This window comes from Leucoraja erinacea, chromosome 2, assembly GCF_028641065.1.
Source record: "Leucoraja erinacea ecotype New England chromosome 2, Leri_hhj_1, whole genome shotgun sequence".
Lineage (NCBI taxonomy): Eukaryota > Metazoa > Chordata > Chondrichthyes > Rajiformes > Rajidae > Leucoraja > Leucoraja erinaceus.
In genome coordinates this window covers 84,387,329-84,414,110 of record NC_073378.1, presented here as the reverse complement: position 1 = coordinate 84,414,110, position 26,782 = coordinate 84,387,329, and the positions used below count along the sequence as shown (strand labels likewise).

Below are 26,782 nucleotides of genomic sequence, written 5' to 3'. Positions count from 1 at the left end.
ATAAAGAAAAATCCCCAAACACATGTCTGACAGATCCGAGACACTCTTCAGGAATCAGGTGTGGATTTGTCAATGACTACTGTCTGCAGAAGACTTCATGAACAGAAATACAGAGGCTACACTGCAACACACCGATTAGCCGTAAAAGTAGATGGCCAGGTTACAGTTTGCCAACAAGTACTTAAAAGAGCAACCATAGTTCTGGAAAAAGGTCTTGTGGACAGATGAGACAAAGATTATCTTATATCAGAGGAGAGAAGGAACTGCCCAAGATCCAAAGCATACAGTGCATTCAGAAAGTAGTCAGACCACTTCACTTTTTCCACATTTTGTTACTTTACAGCCTTATTTTAAAATTGATTAACTTCATTTTTTTAAATCATCAATCTACACACTATACCTCAGAATGAATAAGCGAAAACAGGTGTTTAGAAATGATTGCAACATCATTAAAAATAAATAACTGAAATATCATATTTACATAAGGATTCAGACCCTTTGCTGTGACACTCAAAATTGAGCTCAGGATGATCCTGTCTCCATTGATTATCCTTGAAATGTTTCTACAACTTGATTGGAGTCCACCAGAGGTAAATTAAATTGATTTGACACGATTTGGAAAGGCAATCACCTGTCTAGATAAGGCCCCATAGTTGACAGTGCATGTCAGAACAAAAACCAAGCCCTGAAGACGAATGAATTGTCCGTAGACCTCCGAGACAGGATTATGTTGAGACACAGATCTAGGGAAGGGTATAAAACAATTTCTGCAGCATTGCAGGTCCCAAAGAGCACAGGAGCCTCCATCATCCTTAAATGGAAGAACTTTGGAACCACCAGGACTCTTCATAGAACTGGCTGCCCGGCCAAACTGAGCAATCGGGGGAGAAGGGTCTTGGTCAGGGAGGGGACCAAGAACTTTATAGTCACTCTAACGGAGCTCCAGAGTTCCTCTGTGGAGATGGGAGAACCTTCCAGAAGGACAATTATATCTGCAGCACTACATCAATCAGGCCTATATGGTAGAGTGGCCAGACAGAAGCCACTCCTCAGTAACAGGCACATGACAGCCTGCTTGAAGTTTGCCAAAAGACATATAATGGACTGTCAGACCATAAGAAAAAAGATTCTCTGGTTTAATGAAACCAAGATTCAACTCATTGGCCTGAATGCCAAGCGTCATGTCTGGAGGAAACCGGGCACCGTTCATCACCTGGCCAATACCATTCCTATGGTGAAGCATGGTGGTGGCAGCTTTGTGCTGTGGGGATGTTTTTCAGTGGCAGTATCTGGGAGACTAGTAAGGATTGACGGAAAGATGAACGGAGCAAAGTACAGGGAGATCCTTGATGAAAACCTACTCCAGAGTGTTCTGGACCTCAGACTGGGGCAGGGGTTAACCTTCCAACAGGACAATGGCCCTAAGCCCACAACCAAGACAATGCAGGAGTGGCTTTGTGACAAGTCTGTGAATGTCCTTGAGTGTACCAGCCAGAGCCCGGACTTGAACCCGATCCAACATCTCTGGAGGAACCTGAAAATAACTGCATCGACGCTCCCCATCCAATCTGACAGAACTTCAGAGGATCTGCAGAGGTGATTGGGAGAAATTACCCAAATACAGGTGTGCCAATCTTGTAGCTTCATACCCAAGAAGACTTGAGGCTGTAATTGCTGCCATAGGTGCCTCAACAAAGTACTGAGTAAAGGGTCTGAATACTTATGTAAATGTGATATTTCAGTTATTTCTTTTTAATTACTTTGCAAAAAATTCTAAACATCTGTTTTCGCTTTTATGGGGTATTGTGTGCAGATTGATGATAAAAATACATGAATTTAATCAATTTTAGAATAAGGCTGTAATGTAATAAAATGTGGAAAAAGTGAAGGGGTCTGAATACTTTCTGAATGCACTGTACCACCTCATCTGTGAAACATGGTGTTATGGCTTGGGCATGTATGGCTGTTGAAGGTACTGCCTCACTTATCTTCATTGATGATCCAACTGCTGATGGTGGTAGCATAAAGAATATAAAGTGTATAGATACATCCGACCTGTTCAAGTTCAAACAAATGCCTCAAAACACATTGGCCAGTGGTTCATTCTACAGCAAGACAATGATCCCAAACATACTGCTAAAGCAACAAAGGAGTTTTTCAAAGCTAAAAATTGGTCAATCCTTGAGTGGCCAAGTCAATCACCCGATCCGAACCCAATTGAGTATGCCTTTTATATGCTGAAGAGAAAACTGAAAGGGACTAGCCTCCAAAACAAGCATAAGTTAAAGATAGCTGCAATACAGGCCTGACAGAGAAGACACCCAGCAACTGGTGATGTCCATGAATCACAGACTTCAAACAGTCATTGCATGCAAAGGAAATGCAGCAAAAATAATAAACATGACAACTTTCATTTACATGACATTGCTGTGTCCCAAACATTATGGAGTCCTGAAATGGGGGGACTATGTATAAACACTGCTGTAATTACAGCATGGTGAAACCAAAATTTATAAGAAAGGCCTTTATTAAAATCTGACAATGTGCGCTTTAACCACATGTCATTTTTTTCTATTACAAATCTCAAATTGTGGAGTACAGAGGCAAATAAATAAATGATGCGTCTTTCTCCCAAACATTACGGAGGGCAGTGTAACTGTCCACCAATCACATATTTATATGGAACATATATATGGATGGCATTTCCTTTCAGTGGAGCTTCCCGCAGGGCAGGCAGCGCATGTGTTGAAAGAAAGATGATTAATATTTCAGATCAAGGACTTGCAACGGAACGTGAGTTTCAAGATTATTTTTCGCAATTCGAAATATGACAATAAAATAATTATTTTTATACAGAATAAATAATCATTCCATCGCATAAACAGTTGCAAGGCACCGATTTTATACGAATGCTGGACCATTGATTATGAATTAGAATTGTCAAGCTTCTACGAGCTGGGAGGATGTCCCAGCCAGTGCATGTTGTTGCTGATTGGTGAGAGCCCTTCACTTGTACATTGGTGCTGCCGCTGTCAGTTCAGCTTCAGCACAAAGCTTCCGCTGGCTCTGTGATAGGCTGGTTCCGAAGGAGTTGCAGGAGGCAGAGGTCGTGAAGACAAGATTGAAGCATGGCGGCTCTAGTAAGGAGCTTAGTGAGCTTCCCACTTAAATACAATGGTTATGTTCGTCATCGTATTGGTAAGGAGTCCTCCTTATTGTGCTCAAATTAAACAACGAGGGTGCCGTGATAAGTCTGAAGGTTTTGCAAGAGACTAGTTGAGTAATGTTCCCTCCGGCAAGTTGGAAAGCAACGTAACCTAAAAGCAGTACATATTTTGTTGCAGTTACGAATGTCAACAATCACACAAAATAACTCAACACAACACTGACTTTTCAGTCTAAATTAAAGAACCATTGGATATCCCTTAGTTGGATCATAGTTGTATATCCCTTACACTTGTTTCAGATGTATACATTGGTATGGACCAGTTGCTGTATTTTTTCAAGTACTAATCCGACCTGAAAGTGTGTAATTTTATACCGTAGAAAGAGACACGTAGATAAATAACTCAAGCTCTCTTATATTTAATGTATCAGGGTTATTTTGGCATCTGTTTGCCCTTGATGGAATTGCATTATATGTTTGCCAAAAATAGACTCCAGCAGAAAAACGAATTCTTGTTAAACACTGCATTGTTTTGTAATGGATTTGTGGATTTTTTTTTTATGACAATCTCAAAATATTTAGATTTTATAATTATTTCATTATGGATTAATTTGAATGCTGGTCATTCACCAAAATGACTGCTTGCAAATACCATGGTGAAGGATGTGTGTGGCTGTGTTCTTGGCAACCTTAGGTTATTGCTGACTGGAGAATTGAAGGTCAAAATAAACACATTGGATAAATTGAATCTGGAGATGACAAATGCAAAGTGATGATAATTTCAGTCATTAAACATCTCAATCAGTGGAAGTATTGTGAGTGTGATTTAAGCAAACTGTGTGGGGTTTGAATGTCATGTCAGGTTGAAGTCCAAGTATCAATTGGTCCGCAGAAACATGTTGGGTTTCTCTGGCGAGAGACATTGGTCATTTGTGTGTACTTTTATTGGTGCGCTCCTTCTACTTAGGGACCAGCTACTGTCAGAATTACCTACATTCTTTCACAAAATTCATGAAGGTCAATGCTGACGTAAGATGGGGGTGACATTTTATGCTCTGCTATCAAATCCAATATGTAGTGCAGATGTTTGCGGACTTCTCGGCTCCGATGCTGAGAAATCTTCCTGCTGAAGTTAGACACAAAAAGCTGGAGTAACTCAGTGGGACAGGCAGCATCTCGGGAGAGAAGGAATGATCCAGGTGACCCACTGAAATCAGTGGAAGGAAGAACTGCAGGATGACAATGAGTAGAACTTTTTAATATTATTTAGTTGTTACAAGTTAGTTTAAATGCATTCAAGTATTTTGGGGATATTTAGCATTTTGATTGTATGATTTCAATTTTAAAATATTTTAAATGTCAAAATATTTGCAACAATTCAATTTCAGTGACAGCTTTAACAGCTAGTAGGCTGGGATAGAGACCTAGCTGGTTGTCAAAGCCATTCTGAGAGTGCATATGGACTGGGAGAGGACCTGCTGCACACCAGAGCATACCAATGTATTGGGATCTAGTGTCCCTGTCTCTTACACAGCACTGGAAGGAGCATCATAATCTGAGAGCAGGAGTCCAGTAATCCCAGGATCAACAGAATATCTGTAAGGGAAACACAATTGAATTTCATCAACCAAAACTGAAGCTGGCTTTGCCATTGCACTAAATATCATTAAAGATTATGTAGTGTGTTAGGAAGTGGATGGGGCTGAAGGACAGATGTTGCAGGAAGGAGAGTCATTGGTGGACACTGGACATGTGGATTCAGATAAATTGCATAGGAAATACTGAAGAGTGCATACACAGAGTTGGTTAAGTGAAGGAGGGTTTTGTTTGCTTAACAGCATATAGCTCTGCAAAGGAACAGCAAACAAGGATAAGGTAGTGCAGGCATTGTCACCATGCAAATCAAATACAGTCACCGCTGCCAAGGCCACACTGCCGCGAGGCTTCACCACTGCCTCCGAGGCTTTACCGCTGTTGAGGCCCTACTGCCGTGAGACTTTACTGCTGCTGCTGCCGCCGCAACCACCGCCGCTTCACCATTGCCGATACCCCACTGTCGGCGAGGCCCCAACGCCACCAATGTTCATCACTCCCATTGTGGCTCCATTCGGCCCAGGCAGGCTTTGCCGCCTGACTTTCCAGCAGCCTCCGGGAAGGACAGTGGGGGTGAGTCGGGACTACCGGGCGGGTTCCCGTAGGCCTGGTTGTTCGGGGGGGTGAGGACTGTAGCAAAAGAAGAATAATGGATTTATGAAAGGTAAATCATGTCTGACGAATCTTATAGAATTTTTCGAGGATGTAACTAATAGAGTGGATAAGGGAGAACCAGTGGATGTGTTATATCTGGACTTTCAGAAGGCTTTCAACAAGGTCCCACATAAGAGATTAGTATACAAACTTAAAGCACACGGTATTTGGGGTTCAGTATTGATGTGGATAGAGAACTGCTGGCAGACTGGAAGCAAAGAGTAGGAGTAAACGGGTCCTTTTCACAATGGCAGGCAGTGACTAGTGGGGTACCGCAAGGCTCAGTGCTGGGACCCCAGCTATTTACAATATATATTAATGATTTGGACGAGGGAATTGAATGCAACATATCCAGGTTTGCGGGTGACACGAAGCTGGGGGGCAGTGTTAGCTGTGAGGAGGATGCTAGGATGCTGCAAGGTGACTTGGATAGGCTGGGTGAGTGGGCAAATGCATGGCAGATGCATTATAATGTGGATAAATGTGAGGTTATCCACTTTGGTGGCAAAAACAGGAAAGTAGACTATTTTCTGAATGGTGGCCGATTAGGAAAGGGGGAGATGCAACGAGACCTGGGTGTCATGGTACACCAGTCATTGAAAGTAGGCATGCAGGTGCAGCAGGCAGTGAAGAAAGCGAATGGTATGTTAGCATTCATAGCAAAAGGATTTGAGTATAGGAGCAGGGAGGTTCTACTGCAGTTGTACAGGGTCTTGGTGAGACCACACCTCGAGTATTGCATACAGTTTTGGTCTCCTAATCTGAGGAAAGACATTCTTGCCATAGAGGGAGTACAGAGAAGGTTCATCAGACTGATTCCTGGGATGGCAGGACTTTCATATGAAGGAAGACTGGATAGACTCGGCCTGTACTCGCTAGAATTTAGAAGATTGAGGGGGGATCTTATAGAAACTTACAAAATTCTTAAGGGGTTGGACAGGCTAGATGCAGGAAGATTGTTCCCGAAGTTGGGGAATTCCAGAACAAGGGGTCACAGTTTAAGGATAAGGGGGAAATCTTTTAGGACCGTGATAAGGAAAACATGTTTCACACAGAGAGTGGTGAATCTGTGGAATTCTCTGCCACAGAAGGTACTTGAGACCAGTTAATTGGCTATATTTAAGAGGGAGTTAGATGTGGCCCTTGTGGCAAAAGGGATCAGGGGGTATGGAGAGAAGGTAGGTACAGGATACTGAGTTGGATGATCAGCCATGATCATATTGAATGGCGGTGCAGGCTCGAAGGGCCGAATGGCCTACTCCTGCACCTAATTGCTATGTTTCTATGTAATTGGAAATGGCAGCAGTTGCTTGAGACAGGCAAGATAAAGACCACAGGCACATGATGCGCTTGGCCTCCAAGGATAATTTTCATCGATTAATAGGTAACACTCAAAAGTATGTAGATCACTTTAGACGAGCTCTTCAAATTTATTTGCAATATGATATCTTATAACAAAGTTAATAGATCGCAATGTACATCTTTAACGAGTTTGTTTGAGACATATTAATGTATTGTAGCTTTTATTTTTAATACTATAAAATCGTAGGTTATTTAATGGAAAGCTCTTGAGGTTATGAATATCATTACATACATGCTAGTTGGTGCATGAAGAATAATATATATCATGTATTGGGCTTTACAGCTTGTTTGTTATCCAATGTTTTGTTTTAAAGAAATAAACCAGTTATCTGATGCATTGTATTTATGACAAAGAACTAAAGTGCATAATTTAGTTTTGGCAGAGTTCAGAATTAAAGTGAACTCCAGCAGAACATTGTATTATATATTTTATAACTTTTAATGTTACTGTTAAACTGAGTTATTTTGTCAATCTAAAGTCAACTTGACTCAAACGCTTGTAGCTGTTGAAATCGATTCTTCCTTCCAACACAGAGCCAACGCTCTGGGGCGGATCCAGAGAAGAGTAGCTTTGATACAAAATCATATAGGTATTAGACATTTCAGATACAGAGGGAATGACAAACTGGTAACCAATCATCTGAGTCCTTTGGTGATTTACAACAGCAGTCACATGATCCCCCCCCCCAATCTCTCGCCTCATTTTACAACTTTCGTTTGCCTGTGGTTTAACTGATTAGAATTATTTTATTTCAACACAGCAAAACCCCAGTAGGCTCAATTACCAAAGACCACTCCTCAAAATATAAGATACATGTATAATACAATGATCACAGCGGCGGGCGCAGCGCGGACTCTTGGCATGGAGCGGGCGAGCCCTCGCTGGGGCACGTTGGAGGGGAGCGCTCCGTTTCGCTGGACCGGGGCAGCCGGCAGCCTGAAGCCGCGATCTGCACAGCTCCAGCTGGCGTCTACAGCCCGGGATCTCACGTTGGGGACCCGGGAGAGGAAGAAGCTTCCACTCCGACTGCCGGCCCGCGGCCTACTTTTACCACGGGCGCGGCATGGACTTACCAGGGAGCGGGGTTCCTCGCTGGGGATCCCTGGAGGGGAGCTTCGACTTCGACTGCCGGCCCTGCAGTCTGCGGTGCTTCTGCCTGCGGCGCGAACACTAAATCACTGACCGCTGGCCTGCGGTCTAAACCAATCTGAAGCCGCGGTCTCCGGTGGGGAAGGCACTGATTCAGGACTTACCTTGACTTTTATCATCTGGACAGCCGCAGCGGCGACTGCGGAGGGTTGAGGTCCTGACCATGGGGGAAAATGGAGGAGGACTGGCCAAATTTTGTGCCTTCCACCACAGTGATGAATGCTGTGGTGGATGTTTGTTTTAAAATTTTATTGTGTTTTTGTGTGTTCTTTCTCATTGTACCGCTGCTGGCAAATTCATTTCACTTATAAAACTGAATAAAACTGAATGATTGATTGATTGAAGTCATACACACTTTCCATACCAAGAAGAAAGATATTTCTATAAATCTAAACAAAGCTTAATGTTTACAGTCCTACTAAGACACAATGCATTTCATAACTGGTTTCACTACAATTTTACACAGTTTAAAATACTATTACCTACGTATTAAAAATAATTATATGAGTTTGCCGAATTACACAGTTTGTAAGTTAAATTCAAACCCACACACCTCCCAACTCCAAGTATACATGGGTTGTAATTCTGTCAATAATTGATGGTATGTGTTTTGTGTTAGGATACAGCTTCATTCTAATTTGCAGCCCCTTTTCCTGCCATCTGGAAGCTGGATTTCCAATCTCATCTGCAAGGCCTTTTACAAATATTACAGAACAAAGGTAGATTCACAGCTCAGACCATTACATCAGAATTACATCTGCTTCTTCGACTTTCTATAAACAGAAGGAAGATCACAAATCCATCAATCTGATTCTTTTCCTTTCCAAGCAACTACAGGTGCACAACCTTTTATCCGGTGTTCCGGAAACCGAAAAACTCCGAAAACCGGCCATTTTTTCCAGGATGTCGTCTGCACACCAAAGCTCGCGTTTGGCGCCAAACTTGACCCGAAACGACCCACGGTCAACCCAGGTCTGTACTACTGTAGCGGCTGCCTCCTCCCCGGAGACCGGGGAGACACTTAAACATCTGTAAATCATTGCTTAAATGTTAGTCAGTTAGTTTGGAGGGCTTTTATGTGAAGGGGGGGTTGAAGGGGTAAACTTTAATTCTTAGTCCCCTACCTGGTCGGAGAGACGGGGAGCGGTCAATGCCTTACCGGGTCGCCGTGCAGTAAGCTCCGCAGCGCTGTGGCCGCCAACTCCCAGCTGGGGCTGCGGGCGGCCCCGGTTGTAGCTCCGACCCCGGCAACTCTACCCCTGGCTGTGAGGCGCTCCAAATCCAGCGCCGCCCGCGGCCGGACGCCCCCCACCGCAGCTCCGCAAATGTTGGGAGTCGGCGGCGTCGCAACGCTGGGATGGAAGCGGGCAATGCCTTACCGGGTCACTGTGCGGTAAGCTCCAGGGCGCGGAGGCCGCCTTCTCCCAACATTCGCGGAGCTGGGGCTGCGGGCGTCTCGCAGCCAGGGGTAGAGTTGCCGGGGTCGGAGCTCCAACTGGCGCCGCCCGCGGCCGGACGGAGCCCCCAGCTCCGCGATGTTGGGAGTCGCCAACCAGGTAGGGGACTAAGAATTAAAGTTTCCCCCACCACCACCACCACATAAAATCCCTCCAAACTAACTGACTAACATGTATGCAATGATTTACAATGATTCCCCGGTCTCCGGGGAGGAGGCAGTCGCTCCAAACTTTTCAAGCCGCCCGCGCTCCCTACCTAATCTACGCTAAAAATCGTCCATTCGGAAATCCGAAAATGTCCGAAATCCGACAAGTGTCTGGTCCCAAGGCTTTCGGATAAAAGGTTGTGCACCTGTACTCCCCTTCACACACATCCTATCCCTTATCTCATTATAATTTAACATAGCCAGAGCTAACTACAGTCTATTATAGTTCAGCCTTGAAGTCTCAGATTCAGATTCAGATTCAATTTTAATTGTCATTGTCAGTGTACAGTACAGAGACAACGAAATGCATTGCAGAGACAACGAAGTCTGTCTCGAACTCAGCATAGCCGGCCATAACTCTTCATCTTTATGTCACATCAGAGCTCAAAAATGTGCCATAGAGAAAGAGCAGATGACCTCTGGCCTTAGAAGAGGCCCCCTATTCAGTAATCCATTCTACAACACAAAATCATATCAAATACAATTTCCTCCAGTGTTATAATTGCCTCAAAGCAATAAACTAAGCTATGCAGGTTCAGATTAGCGTTTCTATGTTTTGATTCATCTGTTCCCTGTATGTGTTTCCTTGTATTTTATTTCTTTAGAAGACGTGTGTTTCTGAAAACCTTAAGCTTTTCTCTTGCAAATTACCTAGCTTATATAAAAGTCACTATCCGAGCGGTTCTATTATATAATATTTCCTCATTCCCTCTGGTCATATCATGACCACTAATAGGATAATAACACAGCAGAAATTCATCAGCATCGGCTTATTAGTCATCCAAGTTTATTCCTAACCTCGAGATGTTTTATAGCCCCCAAAACCCAGACCACGTAGGTCGGCAGGCTGGCTTGTTGACACCAATGCTGTTCCCTACTCCTCTGCTGTGCTTTCTACCCTAGCCCTTATGGTGCTTAACTATTCTGGACTTAATACCATTCCTCCTTCTCCACATTATTAAATCTATTACATTCCTCCTCCAACATTTCCTTCTCTACCTGCTGGTTCACACGTTCTCTACTTTCATCGGACTCCAACATCGGAATGTCTTCTTCTAGGTGCTGCAATAAGATCTTCTCACCAGTTTCCAGATTACCCAAGGCTGTCATTAGTCTGGCGATAATACATTTAACAATAGCAATTCCCACAAACAAACACACGATCGCTATTGCTGCATATATGGTCATGCTGATGATCCAATTATATAATCCCCCAAAACCCCAGTCTCCCCATCCAACACCCTCCTTCATTCCATCGGGCAGGGTAGTAATGTCTTCTTGATGTTTGGTGATATTACTAGTTCTATCCTTAACTCCCATCATACCATTTTTATTTTACAATAGCACATGTCCCTCCCTCATGGGCCAACAGATAGTCTAAGGCATATCTATTCTGTAAAGAGAACAGACGCATTTCTGATAGTTGGGTTTTTATTGCTTCCAGGGCTCCAGTAGTGGCATTTCCCAAAATGGTTAGTCCACAAATCATATAGTTTCGATTTTTGGCAGCCAACCCTCCCCCTACACCTCCGAAAGTAAGCAGGCTTAGTACTCCCCATCCCGCAGCATCCCACCCAGTTGCTCCCATGGTAGTTGGGTTTCTCCAATTGGCACAGAATTCAGCAGAAACTGCCCTGCGCAGAGTCCTTTGGTTTTGTCAGGACCAACTCTCTGGGCAGGGAAGGGTGTTGGGGACAATAGTACCGACGGCTATGTTCTTTGGAAAAGGAAGTTTTAGCACATTGGTCCCTTTGCCATTGAAAAAGAGTTAGTACCCTTCCTCGGTGTATAGGGACGCATGACAGTTCCTGCGTGTATTAATCAGCTCTCCACCCTTTGCCCAGTCCATCCAATTGCTCGAAATCCAATTGCTGTAACTTGGGATGGGCAAGTGATAGAATCCTACAGTTTGATGGGTTCCATTGGCCCAACCCACAAAGCAGCTGCAACCCTGCAGAGACTGGGACGCATCCTTTGGGAATGGTGCATTGGATGCCCTTAGCTGTGCTGTTGCAACTAGGTTGTCGCGGGGTTCGTACTATGCACGTAATGTTGGAAGGGACGTCAACAACTATGCACCCCTATCCCTGGTTAGTGAAGCATCTTCCGTATTGTCTGTTGTCGGTGTTAGGGGTAAAGTTACACGGCATTAGTGGTTCTACTCTGGTACTCGAAGAGTTGTGACGGCCTGGGTATGAATGCTTATTGTCGCGAAGTAGTGGCAAACAGTTGGTGACAGTTTTGACTGGAACTGACTTCTCACCTTGACACCTTACTAACCGTTCAGTCCTCCCGCACTCTGGAGACACTGCAAATAGGCTACTAACTGATTTCATAGCAAGGTAACACCATATAACCATATAACAATTACAGCACGGAAACAGGCCATCTCGGCGCTACAAGTCCGTGCCGAACAACTTTTTTCCCTTAGTCCCACCTGCCTGAACTCGTACCATAACCCTCCATTCCCTTCTCATCCATATGCCTATCCAATTTATTTTTAAATGATTCCAACGAACCTGCCGACACCACTTCCACTGGAAGCTCATTCCACACCGCTACCACCAACACACAATTTGTCCTTTACCAAATAGTTCATTATGGGCTTGTATAAACATGTTAGAGTCTGTTTCTTCCAATGCCCGCTTTTCCCTTGTTTTTTCTCATGTTCTTTCTCCTGTAAACAAGGGTAGACCTCTAATGCTTCTCAATAGCAAAGTCCATCATACACATGTTTCTTTGCCAAGTTGTCTTCCAAAGGATTCCGTCTGCAGAAAAAGTCAAATTTGCACTCCTGAAACCAACAGAGTAATTTCCACAGGTGTCGGTTATCTAAGTCTACCTGCCGATCGGGCTGACGCAGTATCCCATTGCAATTGTCAATCTTGGCGACGTTCCAGGATCCAAAGGCGTCCAGGCTATTGCACTGTACCACATCTCCTTTGCAGAGGTGAAAGACTCTGCTTGTTTGTCCCGGGACACATTGTCAAATTTTCCCTTCATTTCCCTCCATCTGTAGTAGCATCAGGATGCATAGCAGGATGAATCGCCTCATTTTAATTTATCTGGAATGTGCAAAGGCTCACAAAAAGCTAATTTCTTACAATTAGCTTAAACAACTATTCACTCAATTTAAACGTCCTTCAGTCAGTCAGTCAGTCCATCAGTCGCATATTCTTAACCATATAGCAAAATAAGGATTCAAAACTAAACTTATTAAGATTCAAAACTAAACTTATAAGGCTACAACTCCCAAGCAAAGCAGAAATGTAAAAACTAAAAAACTCTGAGTTGAAAATAAAATTACTCTTCTCCCCCCCTTTTGATTGGGCTCCCCAATCAATTTGCAGTGGTGCAGATGAACCCATGCAGCACGACCCTCGACCTTGGCAGCTGTCGGAGTGGTGAGGATGACCTGGAAGGGACCATCCCAACGTGGGTCCAAGTGCTTACGCGTCCAGTTCCTGACCAGCACATAGCAACCTGGCTCAATATTAGATGGAACTTTGAGCGCTGGCACCTCACCATATGCAGCCCTGACCTGTGAATGAGAAGTTCGCAAAGCACGGGTTAAAGTTAATACATAGGATGTAATTTCCTCAGTCATCTGGTGGAAATGGACCGCTGCGGGGGCATGGTCATTCCATGGCGTCCATAAAGGTCGACCATATATGATTTCCGCAGGCGTTATTCATGCCATACCAGAAGGAGTGGTCCGTATTCTGAAAAAGAGCTACAGGAAGCAGTTTTAACCATGTTGAGCCAGTCTATGACACTAATTTTGCTAATTTGGTTTTCAAAGTCTGATTTGACCATTCCACCAATCCGGTGGCCTGAGGTCGATACGCACAATGGAGCTGTTGACATATCAGTAATTTCTTTGTTTACAGCAGCAATAAAATGAGGACCATTATCTGAACTTAAACGCGCAGGAACACCGAATCGCGGTATGATTTCGTGTGACAATATTTTTACAATGGTAGAGGCCTTATTATCAGTGGTCCGATATGCTTCAATCCATTTACTGAAAACATTGACAATTACAAGAACATACTTATAACACTGGCATCTTTTCAACTCAATGTAGTCCATTTGCAAGGTCTCAAAGGGACCTGCTGGTAAAGGGCTCTTACCTGGTTCACAGGGCAAGCCCTTACCTGATTATGCTGCTGGCAAATCAGACATCAGTGGCTGATTTGCTGGGACAAATCCAGAAGTTTTGGATGCCACCAGGTCTCTAGAAGCATATCACTTACGGCCTTAGCCCCACAATGAGTTACACATTCAATAACCCACAAATTCATATTGAAGTGTACACATTCAATAACCCACAACGCAAGCTTGTCAGACATGCAAGTCTGTCCGGCAGGCGTAACCCATAAGCTAGTAACAGGATTGTACACACAACCCTGGTCCTGCCACAGCTGTTTTACCTGTGTAGGAGCGCCCTCCTGTATTTGAAGCACTTCCTGGATGGTTGGCATTCCTATTTTCAAGGGAGACTTATTCCTAGTAGATTTTTTAGTCTGCCTCATCATGTGGGGCAGAACAATTTGGTAACTCCTAGAAGATTTCTTAGCTGCCTCGTCGGCAAGGCAATTTCCTATGTCTATGGGACTTTGGCCTGTAGTATGGGCTCTAACTTTGATAACAGCATGAAACCATACTACAGGCTCCTAGGGCTCGCGGGTTACATTATTTGATATGAACTGTACTAATTGTCTAGATATAAGTTTTTATTGCTGTTTGGTACAGTTATATTTGCACATTATATGTTGACAATTGTACAAAATATGTAATCGCAATTGTATGCGATTGCAATTTTGGAAGGACATTTAACTATAGTTGATTGAATATCTTGGAAAAGTTGGGGATGTGAATGCGTCACTTGGGAATGTGAATGAAGAAACAAACAGAGCAAGTTGAAAATGAGTTATTAAGTTGAATTAATTGAATTTGTCTCATGTGATAAGCAAAATATCATCTCATGCCATCTGATTTGTATGACTTACAAAAAATAATACTATATTAGCAAAGCCATTATCAAACTTGTTTATATCATTATAGAATTATCTTGTATAATTTGAATGCAAACTGGGTAAATATGAACAATGCCATTATTAAAAAATCATTGGGCTACTAGTATCTTCCAGATCGATGGCCTCTAAAGCAACAGTGGGATTTGTTGGACTGGGTAACATGGGTAATCCAATGGCACAGAATCTCATAAAGCATGGCTACCCCATTATTGCTACTGATGTCTTCCCAGAATCGTGCAAAGCAATACAGGATTTAGGAGCACAGGTAAATTGCTTCTTAATTGTTTATTGTGACAATTGGAAAGTGAATCACTTTAATCCTTTGTTTTCTGACTTGGTTCCACATGAAGAATCAATTGTTACCATTGCTGTTGTCGCAACCAGGCCAGGGTGCATTTCTGAAGGGGATACTAAGAGTTGTGTAGACAGATCTATGTGTTCCTCCTCTGTTCCCTAGCCTTATCTTAAAGGAATAAATGCACATGCTGTTAATGCCAAAAGATTAGAAAGTAACATGAGATATTGAAGGGTATTCCTAAGAATTTAACATTCATTGTGGGTCAAATGTTAGAAATGGACTGGGATCATTGCTTCAGAGCGAGGGAAGATATACATGTGATGCCAGGGAGTATCTCACAGGGATTTGTATTGAATGTACTGCACAGTGTGGAAAATGTTATATGGCACTTTGAATTTTGATTCACTGTTTTAATCAAACAAGTGTGAGGTATATCACTTTGGGAGCTCAAATGTAAGAGAAAATTATAAATAGATGGAATAGCTATCCTAAATCTTTTTCGCAGAATGGAAATGTCAATACTAAAGGACGTAGCTTCAAGATTAGAGGGAAATGCTTAAATTAGATTTGTTGAGACTTTTTTCGCACAAGGAGTAATCGGTACCAAAATGGGATTAGTCTAATTTGGCATTATTACTGTCACAATCATCATGGCCCTATTCTGTACTGTTCTATGCTCTATATTTTCCAAAAGAAAAAGAAAGAAGTAAGAAAGGCATGTGCTCTTATCAGATTTGGCATATTCCATAGAATATAAATAGAGACAACCTGTGTTATCAAAACAAAACTGCAGATGCTTGAAATCTGAAATAAAACCAGAAAATGCTTGAAAGACTTGGTGGCCGGTCAGGTCAGATCTGTGGAAAGAGAAGCGGCTTTAATAAATATTTCAGGTTGAAGACTGACTATTTTCGTAATCATGCTGTTGAAAACTGTAAGGGAACATTATTATTTTTTACGTTAATATTTGAGAAATTGTCTCTTTATCCTCTTCCCTTGACTCCATGGATGCTAGACTTCTGATGCCCTGTTTCAGGAAAAGTACATATCAGTACTGCATCTTCGATAGGAACGAGTGACCTAACCTGATGTGACAACCATCACAGCAACGTGCTGTTTTGTAAAGAATCGTACATCATAGAGACAACCTGTTCTTTGCGTTTTAGTGGCTTTCAAAAAGAATTAATTCCTCTCATATCTGTTTCTCCGTCAACCCACCATAGCCAAGTAAACCTTTTCACACAGAAGGAATGGGTGATGTTTCGGGTCGAGACCCTTCTTCTGATGTCTGAAGAAGGGTCTCGACCCGAAACGTTACCCATTCCTTCTATCCAGAGATGCTGCATGTCCCGCTGAGTTATTCCAGCATTTTGTCTATCTTTGGTGCATCTGCAATTCCTTCCTAAACCTTTTTACATCTAGTAGTTATACAATTCAGTTTTGAAACTTGCACTTGACTATACTTCACATATCCTTTCAGCCAATGTATTCCGGATCAGAATACAGTACTCAAAAGTATCCATCCTCATTTTAGTTTGATTCCTTGCAAGTCTTTTGATTGCTAGCCCTTCTTGCCAATATAAACCTTTTTCAAACTACTGTCAAAACGCCTGCAACTTTAATAAAAGCTTTTCTTCCCTTTTCTTTTGGCATCGTTTGGCATATTGAACATGTCACTTAGCCTTGTTCTTAGCAGCACATTGGCTGGATAAGGTAGCATAATCTGATTCTGACTGCTACATTAACAGATTTGGTCTTGCTTCTATCAGAAATATTGCCTTTGTTCCATCCATCCCTTCTCCACCTATGCTACTGAAAACAAACTGATTTCCTCTCTTTCTCAGTACTCACAATGGATCTTAGACCTGATGTTAACTATTTCTCATTCCATGGATGCTGCCTGACCTCCCGAGTTTTTCCATTTTCTGATTTCATTTCAGATCTTTGGTATTTTTTGTGTTTTTTGATCTCCAATAACTTTATCTACTCTGAAGACAACCAAACTCATTCTCTGTAAATGATAGCAATCCTGACATCTATTTTGAGACATCCTTCCCAAAAGTGTGGTGCCTAGAAATGATCTCACTATTTCAATTGAGTTTACACTAATAATCTTGTAGTCCTTAATTTTATACTCTTAGGCTTCTGCAAATAAAGCAAGGACCCAAGTGCTTTTTGATAAAGTAATGGAGATGGTTGATGGTGTAGTCATTGTTGTTTATCAAATAGCTTCTAAAATTATTATTAAATCTCCCATAAAAGGTGGGATAAATCTCACAGTTAAAATAATTAAAAGACCAGTTAGCTTGGATTGGAAATTAAAGGCTAATATGTGTATTTTAAAATTGTCACTACCTGACCTGCTATGCCCAGATGCATTATCGAATAATTTTTGTGTACTTTTATTTCATAGATCGTGGACTCTCCTGTTGAAGTGGCTGAACGAGCTGATCGAGTTATAACCATGTTACCATCAAGTCCAAATGTGATTGAAGTGTTTACTGGTGTCAATGGCATTTTGAAGTAGGTATTTGAATGTTAAAAATAATAAGGAAACTTGTTTATTTTTACATACCAAATTTTTGCAAATCATGTGCTTGGACATTCTGAGGGGAATGGTATAAAGCCAGTTGTTATTTGTTACAATAGTAATTATATAAGTTCAAAAAGATGGACGAAGTCCCACAAGCTCGATGTAGGTTATTCGGAAGTTAAAATATAGGACCTCAAAGATCGTAATCTGAGCATGATCTACTAGTTCTGTGTTCGAGTAAGAGAAGTAGAAAAACATTTTTGTCAGATAAATGTAGCCAGAGATATGGTTACAAATGAGATTCAAATTTCTAAGGGAAAGGAGCCAGCTCTGAAGAAATTTTGACTAGCACCCGCAGGACATGTTACACCAGGATTGATTTTCTACCAACCTTGTTCTTTTAGGGAGGGTTTAAACTGAAGTGACAGAGTGCTGGGGAGACATAGGAAAAGGAAAGAAAAATAGGGAAAGGAAAATGAAAAGTGGATATTAGAAAAATTAACGACATAAAACAAACGGGACAAAGTGCAAAATCATCAACAATGTTAAGTAGACACGCCTGAAATCTTTGCATGGTTATAGCTTATGGATGAATTACTAGCACAAATTAGTGCAAATGAGTGTAATATTGGAATTACAAACCATGGCTGTCATGAACTAAATATTGGAAGTGAACATTCAGGGGGAATTCAATATTTAGGAAGGACAAGTAAAGAGGAAAATGAAATAGGTTGGTATTTTTGGACGAAGAGGAGATTAACACAATAGTGGGAAAATATATTGGCTCTGGTGTTGCATCAACATAGACAGAGCTAAGAAATATCAAAGGGTTGGAAATGCAAGTGGAACATAGACTGAGTCCAAATAATAGTGGTTATGTTGGAGATAGCAGGACATTAGAGGTATGTGTAATAAGGACGTAACTCCATCCATGGTGTGGCGACAGCTCTTCCAAATACCACAAGAAATTGCAGAGATTTGTGGATGTAGCCCAGTCTATTACACAGACCAGCCCCTTTCCATCACTGTCTTGGGAAAGCAGCCAACATAATCAAGGATCATTTTCATCCCGGTCATTCCCTCTTCTGCTGGCAGAAGATGCAAAAGCTTGAAAACAGATACCAACAGATCCAGGAACAGCTTCTTTCCCACTGCATTCATTCTATTGAATGATCCTTGCATAAACCTGGGTGTAGTCCCGATCTTCTAATATACCTCATGGCAGACCTTGGACTTTGTAACTTTAATGCTGTAACACTATATTCTGCACTCTGAAACGTTTTTCTCTTTGCACAACGAGTTGTACTTGCGTATGATTTGATCATACTCGAGTATCGTGATTTGACTGGATAGCACGCAAACAAAAACTGTTCACTCTATCTCGGTATACGTGTCAGTAATTAGCTAGTACCAATACCACCTATAATCATGGGTGACTTTAAGCTGTACAGAGATTGGGCTAACTTAATTCATAATAATAATAACATGGAGGAGAAATTCCTGAGTGCGTTCATACAGGTTTTTTGGACCAGCATATTGAGGAATCGACTGGAGAACAGGTCATACTAAAATGTGTTTTGTGTACTGACAAAGGTTAATTATCAAGTGATATCTTGCCAGATGCCTTGAGAAGGAGGGACCATGATATGTTAGAATTCTTCTTTGAGATAAAATACGATATAGCTGACATAGACATAGAAACATAGAAATTAGGTGCAGGAGTAGGCCATTCAGCCCTTTGAGCCTGCACCGCCATTCAATATGATCATGACTGATCATCCAACTCAGTATCCCGCACCTGCCTTCTCTCCATACCCCCTGATCCCCTTAGCCACAAGGGCCACATCTAACTACCTCTAAGGCCATGAACTGGCCTCACTTGATGTTCCAGAGATTCACCACTCTCTGGAAATCTGACAATGTCCTCATCTAATTATATAAGGGACTTGGAGGATGGATGTAATTTATGGGACACCCATGGCAGACATTTAAGCAGTGCATGGATGTTCTTTTTGGTCTGGTGCAAAAAAACAGGAAGGTGGTTCAACTGTGGCCAGTTCAATATTAGACCTAAGGATGAGAAATATAAATTGAGCCAAAATCAGCAAACCTAAGGACGAGGAATAATTTATATAGGTTTATTATTGTTATGTGCACAGAGGCACAGTGAAAATCTGCTTTGTATGCTATCCAGTCAGATCAGATAATACTGTATAAAGATACAATCGTCAAATCTGTACTATAGGTAAGGACAAGGAGATACATAGTGCAGAAAATCGTTCTCAGCATTGCAGCGCACCAGTGCCATAGACAAAGGCCAATGTCCACAATGGGGTGGCGATGAATCTGACAGTACCCCAGCTTATGGTAGGACTGTTCAGAAGCCTGATAATGTAGTGGGAAAAGCTGTTCCTACATTTGGTGGTGCACATTTTTAAACCCCTGCACTTTATTTTGAACAGCATGACAGCATGATTTAGGCATTATCTATATTACTAAATCTCTGATCTTGACCGTTTTGGCCCACTGTGCTGCGATTTCCGACAGAACGCCGCCACCTACAGCCGTCATTTTTGGCCACCTCGCTCAGAGCCCCCCTCCGCCTTACGGGTGCGTCGGTTTTTTCCCATCGATGACAAATCAGAGAGATAATAATGTTTTTTTTAAATTCACCATTCTCTCTGCTGCCCCTGCTGGAGGGAGGGGGAGGGACTATAAAACCAGGAAGTGGTGCGCCTCACTCAGTCTCTGCAAGATGGATAAAGCCAAGGGTCACATCTCTCTGAGCTCTGAATAACACTGAACAAATGTCTACACAACTATACACTGCCTGCAAATGGTTGTTTGGGTGCTTTGGCTTGAAGTTGAAAGGCACTACATACTGCAAATGGTAGCTTGGGAGCTTTGGTTTAAAGTTAAAAGGCACTACTTACTGCAAATGGAGGCTTGGGAGCTTTGGCTTGAAGTTGAAAGGCACTACTTACTGAAAATGGTGGCTTGGGTGCTTTGCTTGAAATTGAAAGGCACTACTTACTGCAAATGGTGGCTTGGGTGCTTTGGAAATTGAAAGCCACTACTTACTGCAATTGGTGGCTTGGGTGATTTGGCTTGAATTTGAAAGGCACTTTTTACTGCAAATGGTGGCTTGGGTGCTTTGGCTTGAAGTTGAAAGGCACTGCAAATTGTGCCTTGAAGTTGAAAGGCACTACTTACTGCAAATTGTGGCTTGAAGTTGAAAGGCACTACTTACTGCAAATGGTGGCTTGGATGCTTTGGCTTGAAGTTGAAAAGCATTACTTATTGCAAATGGTGGCGGGTGCTTTGCTTGAAGTTCAAAGGCACTACTTACTGTAAATGGTGGCTTGGGTGCTTTGGCTTGAAGTTGATAGGCACTACTTACTGCAAATGATGGATTGGTTGATTTGGCTTGAAGTTGAAAAGCATTACTTATTGCAAATGGTGGCGGAGCTTTGGGGTGCTTTGCCTTGAAGTTCAAAGGCACTACTTACTGTAAATGGTGGCGGGTGCTTTGGCTTGAAGTTGATAGGCATTACTTACTGCAAATGATGGATTGGTTGATTTGGCTTGAAGTTGAAAGGCACATCTTACTGCAAATGGTGGCTTGGGTGCTTTGCCTTGAAGTTGAAAGGCACTACTTACTGCAAATGGTTGCTTGGGTGCTTTGCCTTGAAGTTGAAAGGCACTGCAAATGGTGGCTTGGGTGCTTTGGCTTGAGGTTGAAAGGCACTACTTACTGCAAATGATGGCTTGGTTGATTTGGCTTGAAGTTGAAAGGCACTCTTTACTGCAAATGGTGGCTTGGGTGCTTTGCTTGAAGTTGAAAGGCACTACACTGCAAATGGTGGCTTGGGTGCTTTGCTTGAAGTTGAAAGGCACTACTTACTGCAAATGGTGGCTTGGGTGCTTTGGCTTGAAGTTGCACTATTTACTGCAAATGGTGGCTTGGGTACTTTGGCTTGAAGTTGAAAGGCACTACTTACTGTAAATGGTGGCTTGGGTGCTTTGCTTGAAGTTGAAAGGTACTACTTACTGCAAATTGTGGCTTGGGTGCTTTGGCTTGAGGTTGAAAGGCACTACTTACTGCAAATGGTGGCTTGGGTGCTTTAGCTTGAAGTTGCACTACTTACTGCAAATGGTGGCTTGGGTGCTTTGGCTTGAAGTTGCACTATTTACTGCAAATGGTGGCTTGGGTTCTTTGGCTTGCAGTTGAAAGGCACTACTTACTGCAAATGGTGGCATGAAGTTGAACGGCACTACTTACTGCAAATGGTAGCTTGGGTGCTTTGGCTTGAAGTTGAAAGGCACTACTTACTGCAAATGGCAGCTTGGGTGCTTTGGCTTAAAGTTAAAAGGCACTACTGCAAATGCACTTACTTCCTGTTTGCACTGTATATTGATTTTAGATAAAACGCTACCACTTACGGCTGTGATTTTTGGCCACCTTACTCAGTCCCCCCCTCCGCTGAGCAGGTGCAGAGAATTATTCTCATCAATGAAAAATAAAAGTGTTATTAGTGTTTAAAAAAATGTTGAGAATCTCTCTCCTGTCAATCACACCCTGAAAGCCACACCTTTTCCGGTGTGAGGGGGAGGGGTTATAAAACCCAGAAGTGTGGGTGTGGCTCAGTCTCTGCATTATGGGGGAGGGAGAGGTCATGACGGTCTGAGCTGTGAATCAACTTAACCCACTGAATGTCTACTGAATTGTGGGTTTGGTGTTTTGTGTGGTTTTATAGTGGTTTCACCCTGCATGAAATGGTATGAAGCTGCATTTGAATTTGGTGACCTTGCATCCTGCTTGAAGTGGTATGAAACTGCACTGAATTTGGTGGCCTTGCACCCTGCTGAAAGTGGTATGAAACTGTTCTTGGGTCCAGCTTGAAGTGGCATGAAACTGCACTTGAATTTGGTGGCCTTGCACCCTGCTTGAAATGGTAGGAACATGGATTCGAATTTGGTGGCCTTGCACCCTGCTTGAAATGGAATTTCAAGGAATAGCCATGTCAACTGCCAGCCCACCAGCCGTGAGTGAGCTGCCAGCACATCAGGCTTGAGGGACTGAGCAGCCACCCCAAGAACCCATACCAGCACACCAGAAAGCCCCCCCACTGGCCACCAATATTGGAATTGGTGTAGAGGTGGAATATTGTATTGGGGGACCAGCCTTCCCGTGTGAACATGGGACCAACGGGTCCCACTTAGTCCAGTAGAATAATACAGCACAGGACCTTGCCCATCGACCCACAATGTCTGTGCCAAGTTAAAGTAATCTCTGTCTGCACAGGATCCATTATCCCTCCATTTCCTGCATATCCATGTGTCTATCTAAAACCATCTTAAATGAAACCATATGCCCACTTTAACACTCTTTTTGAATTGCCACTTTCAGGGAGCCATGACCCTCGACCCCAAGATTCCTTTTTTATCAATGCTGTTAGAGATTATTGTCATTAACTAACCCAGTTCAGAATCCAAACGACCAAGTGACCTTACATCCCATGCATTTTAATCTTCTCCATCAGCTTACAATGAACAATTTTATCAAATGCCTTACTAAAATCAATGTGGGCAACATCATTGTCACCACCTCAAAAATCTCAATCAAGTTCTTAAAAGCTTACATGCTGCAATCAAAGCAATGCTGACTGTTCCGAAGCAGGAGTTTCCTGGACAGGACCTACAGTGAGGTAGTCGCGCCGAGGATACGGGAAGAACTAAGGTGTGTGACTGAGAGAAAGGGTGGTAACCGTGGAGTGCAGGAGACCCAGGTGGCTGTGCCTAATGAAAACAGGTATGCCCTCTTGGGAACTGTCCGGGGAGACGATGTTTCCAGTCCATGGTATCAAAGTGCAGGTACCAGCATGGATAGCAGGTTGGCTGGATGGCAGAAGGCAAAGAGTAGGAATAAAGGGGGCTTTTTCTGGTTGGCTGCCAGTGACTAGCGGAGTTCCGCAGGGCTTGGTGCAGGGGCCGCTCCTCGCGTTGTATATTAATGATTTGGATTTGGAAGGCTTTGTGGTCAAGTTTGTGGATTATGTGAAAATAGATGGAGGGGCAGGTAGTGTAGAGAAAGTAGGGACTGCAGAAGGACTTGGACAGGTTGGGAGAGTGGGTAGAGAAGTGGCCGATGGAATATAGTGCAGCAAAGTGTGGAGTCATGCATTATGGTAGTTGGAATAAAGGCGTAAACCAGGGGCCTCCAAACTTTCTAGCATGAAGGCTACATTATGTATTTGGCACATATTTGCAGGCTGTATGAAAAAATAAAGAAATGTCAGTTTGATAATTTTAATGAACTCAAAAAAGAACTTAAGTAAAACAAATGGAAGAAATTCAAAACAAAACTTGTAGCCACTCACTCACCCACTCATCACCCACCCACTCATCACCCACCCACTCATCACCCACCCACTCATCACCCACCCACTCATCACCCACCCACTCACACCCACCCACTCACTCACCCACTCACTCACTCACTCACTCACTCACTCACCCACACCCTCACACAATCACTCACTCACCCACCCACTCACTCACACACCCACCCACCCACCCACTCACCAACCCACCCACCCACTCACTCACCCACTCACTCACTCACTCACTCACTAACCCACCCACTCACTCACCCACCCACTCACACCACTCACTCACACTCCACCCACTCATCACTCACCCATCACTCACTTCCCACTCACTCACACTCACCCACCCACTCACTCACTCACTCACTCACTCACTCACTCACTCACTCACTCACACACACTCACCCCCTCACTCACACTCACTCACTCACTCACTCACCCACTCACACACTCACTCACTCATCACACCACCCACCACCCACTCACTCACCCACTCACTCACTCACACTCACTCAGCACTCACCCACCACTCATCTCACCACCCACTCACTCACACTCACCCACCCACTCACACTCTCAGACACTCGCCGTCACACTCACCCACTCTCATTCACTCACTCACACTCACTCACCCACTCACTCACTCATCATGGGTCACTCTTCACCTTCCCACTCACTCAACCACCCACCCACTCACACACACCCACTCACTCACCACCCACTCACTCACCCACTCACTCACCTTTTTTCACTCACTCACTCAGAGGTGCCCCACTCAGCACTCACCCCTGGGTACTCACTCACGTACCCACTCACTCATCACTCACCCACCCACTCACTCACTCACTCACTCACTCATCACCCACTCATCACCCACCCACTCACTGACTCATCACCCACTCACTCACTCACTCACCCACCCACTCACTCACTCACTCACACTCACTCACCCACTCACTCACTCATCTCACTCACTCACTCACTCAATCACCCACCCACTCACCCACCCACTCACCCACTCACCCACTCACTCACTCACTCACTCACTCACTCACACTCACCCACCCACTCACTCACCCACTCATTCAACTCACCCATTCACTCACTCACCCACTCACCCACCCACTCAACTCACCCACTCACTCACCCACTCAACTCACCCACACATTCACCCAATCACTTACTTACTAACTCACCCACTCACTCACAGGCCGCTGTCGCTGACCTTCACTGACTTCCCGGGGCCACCGATGCTACCCCCGCCGACCGCATTTCACCTCTAGCCCCCCCACGGGCTTCCACCAGCAACTCCGCCGACCCTCGCCTCTCCTCAGGCAACCAGTGGGCCAGAACCGTCACCTCATCAGAGTTCCAGGCTCAGCACCAGGCCCACAATCTCCATGATGCAGACAGCACGTGGTCTGACTCTGCTGGGTCCTAGTGTTCCTCCCCTCCTACAGGGAACCTCAGTAGTGATGGGTCTTCTTCCCCTTCCCCCTCTTTTAACCCAGTTACCCTGACCACACACCCGCTAGTTACAATTCCCCGCTGTTTTGGCTTTTTTATTTTACAGAGGTGCCGGAGAAGCACTGCACCCCTGGGTATTAGTCACGCACAACTAATGGTAACCTGTCGGCAGCTGCACGCAAACCCTCAACTTGATAGCTTACGGCAAAATGACGTGTAAGTTCCCGCTAAATAACCCGCCGTATGGAACATGTTAAGAGCTTGCTGCGGGCCGGATAAATTCTCGTAGGCTGGGTTGGATATGGCCCTCGGGCGATAGTTTGAAGACCCCTGGCGTGGACTATTCTCAATGGGGAGAAAATCCAGAAATCTGAACCACTTCATGTGGTTAATCCGTTGTACAATATTGCACAATATTTATGTTGTTTATTTTATACTACTTCAGATTGCAATAAAATCTGTGCACCATTTTTTGCCTTTGTTATGTTTACTGTGTCATGACCGCGTACCCTTCAGTTTTATGTGAATAAGGAATTTCATTGTTCACAACGCACTTCACGTGCTGCAGTAACTCAGTGTGTCAGGCAGCAGCTCTGGAGAACTTGGATAGATGACGTTTCATTGTACCTTTGGTGTATTTGACAATAAACCAATCCAATCATAGGATTTTTTTTCTCCTTGATGCCCATTAACACCATGTTTAGTTTTTTGACCCCATACTCGATCAAAAAAACTTTAATTTGGTTTCACTTAAGCAAACTCTTAATGTTCTCAATACACATAAACAAATGATAGCCGCTTGTATAATCTCCATGGTAGGAAGATAATGGCTTTAGTGCAAAATGTGGCTCTATTTAATATTCCTTGTTGCTGTTGCAAATGGTGATTATTAGTTCAAGCAGCAATTGGGAAGGGAGACGGAAATGAAATGCAAAGGCTGGTATCCTGGGTACTGGACACTTTATTATTTTTCAAGACTGCAGATCTCTGGTAATGTAGGAGAATTGGACTATGTTCATGCATTTTGCTTTGGTAAGTTAATCAATGATTGTTGTCTTTTTGGAATAGACCTTGAGTGACAACTAATTCTGGAATGAGAGAGAATCCAACTTTTATAATGGAGTATGTTCACTCCATCCCTCAGCAGCATATGCCCAGTGCCTTGGTTTGGGTTTATCTCTGTATTCTGCATCTAGTTTCATAGCCTACAGACAGAGTGAAGTCACAGTGTATTTTGATGTGCTTGGATTTCACCAACGATTTTGACATATGAGATACTTTCCTTTAGCTGAGGCATAAACTATAAGAAATGCAATCACGTTAGAATTGTTAGGTCACAGCTTCAGTATTGTGTATAGTTCATGTCACTCTATTGATTGTGGTAGAGGGGATGCAAAGGAGATTTATGACTATGTTGCCAGTATTGGACAGTTTTATCCACAAGGAAAGATTGGGTGGCTTGAATTGT

At 43.3% G+C, this 26,782-nt stretch overlaps 1 protein-coding gene across 1 annotated transcript in view; it reads left to right on the top strand.

Moving 5' to 3' along the window:
- The first annotated feature begins 3,042 nt into the window (after positions 1-3,042).
- Positions 3,043-26,782, top strand: part of hibadhb (3-hydroxyisobutyrate dehydrogenase b) — a 112,521-nt gene continuing 88,781 nt past the window's right edge. The window contains exons 1-3 of the mRNA XM_055659902.1: positions 3,043-3,198; positions 14,732-14,892; positions 17,339-17,448. Coding sequence (XP_055515877.1) covers positions 3,129-3,198; positions 14,732-14,892; positions 17,339-17,448 — 341 coding nt within the window. The 5' untranslated portion in view covers positions 3,043-3,128. The remainder of the gene's footprint in view (positions 3,199-14,731; positions 14,893-17,338; positions 17,449-26,782) is intronic.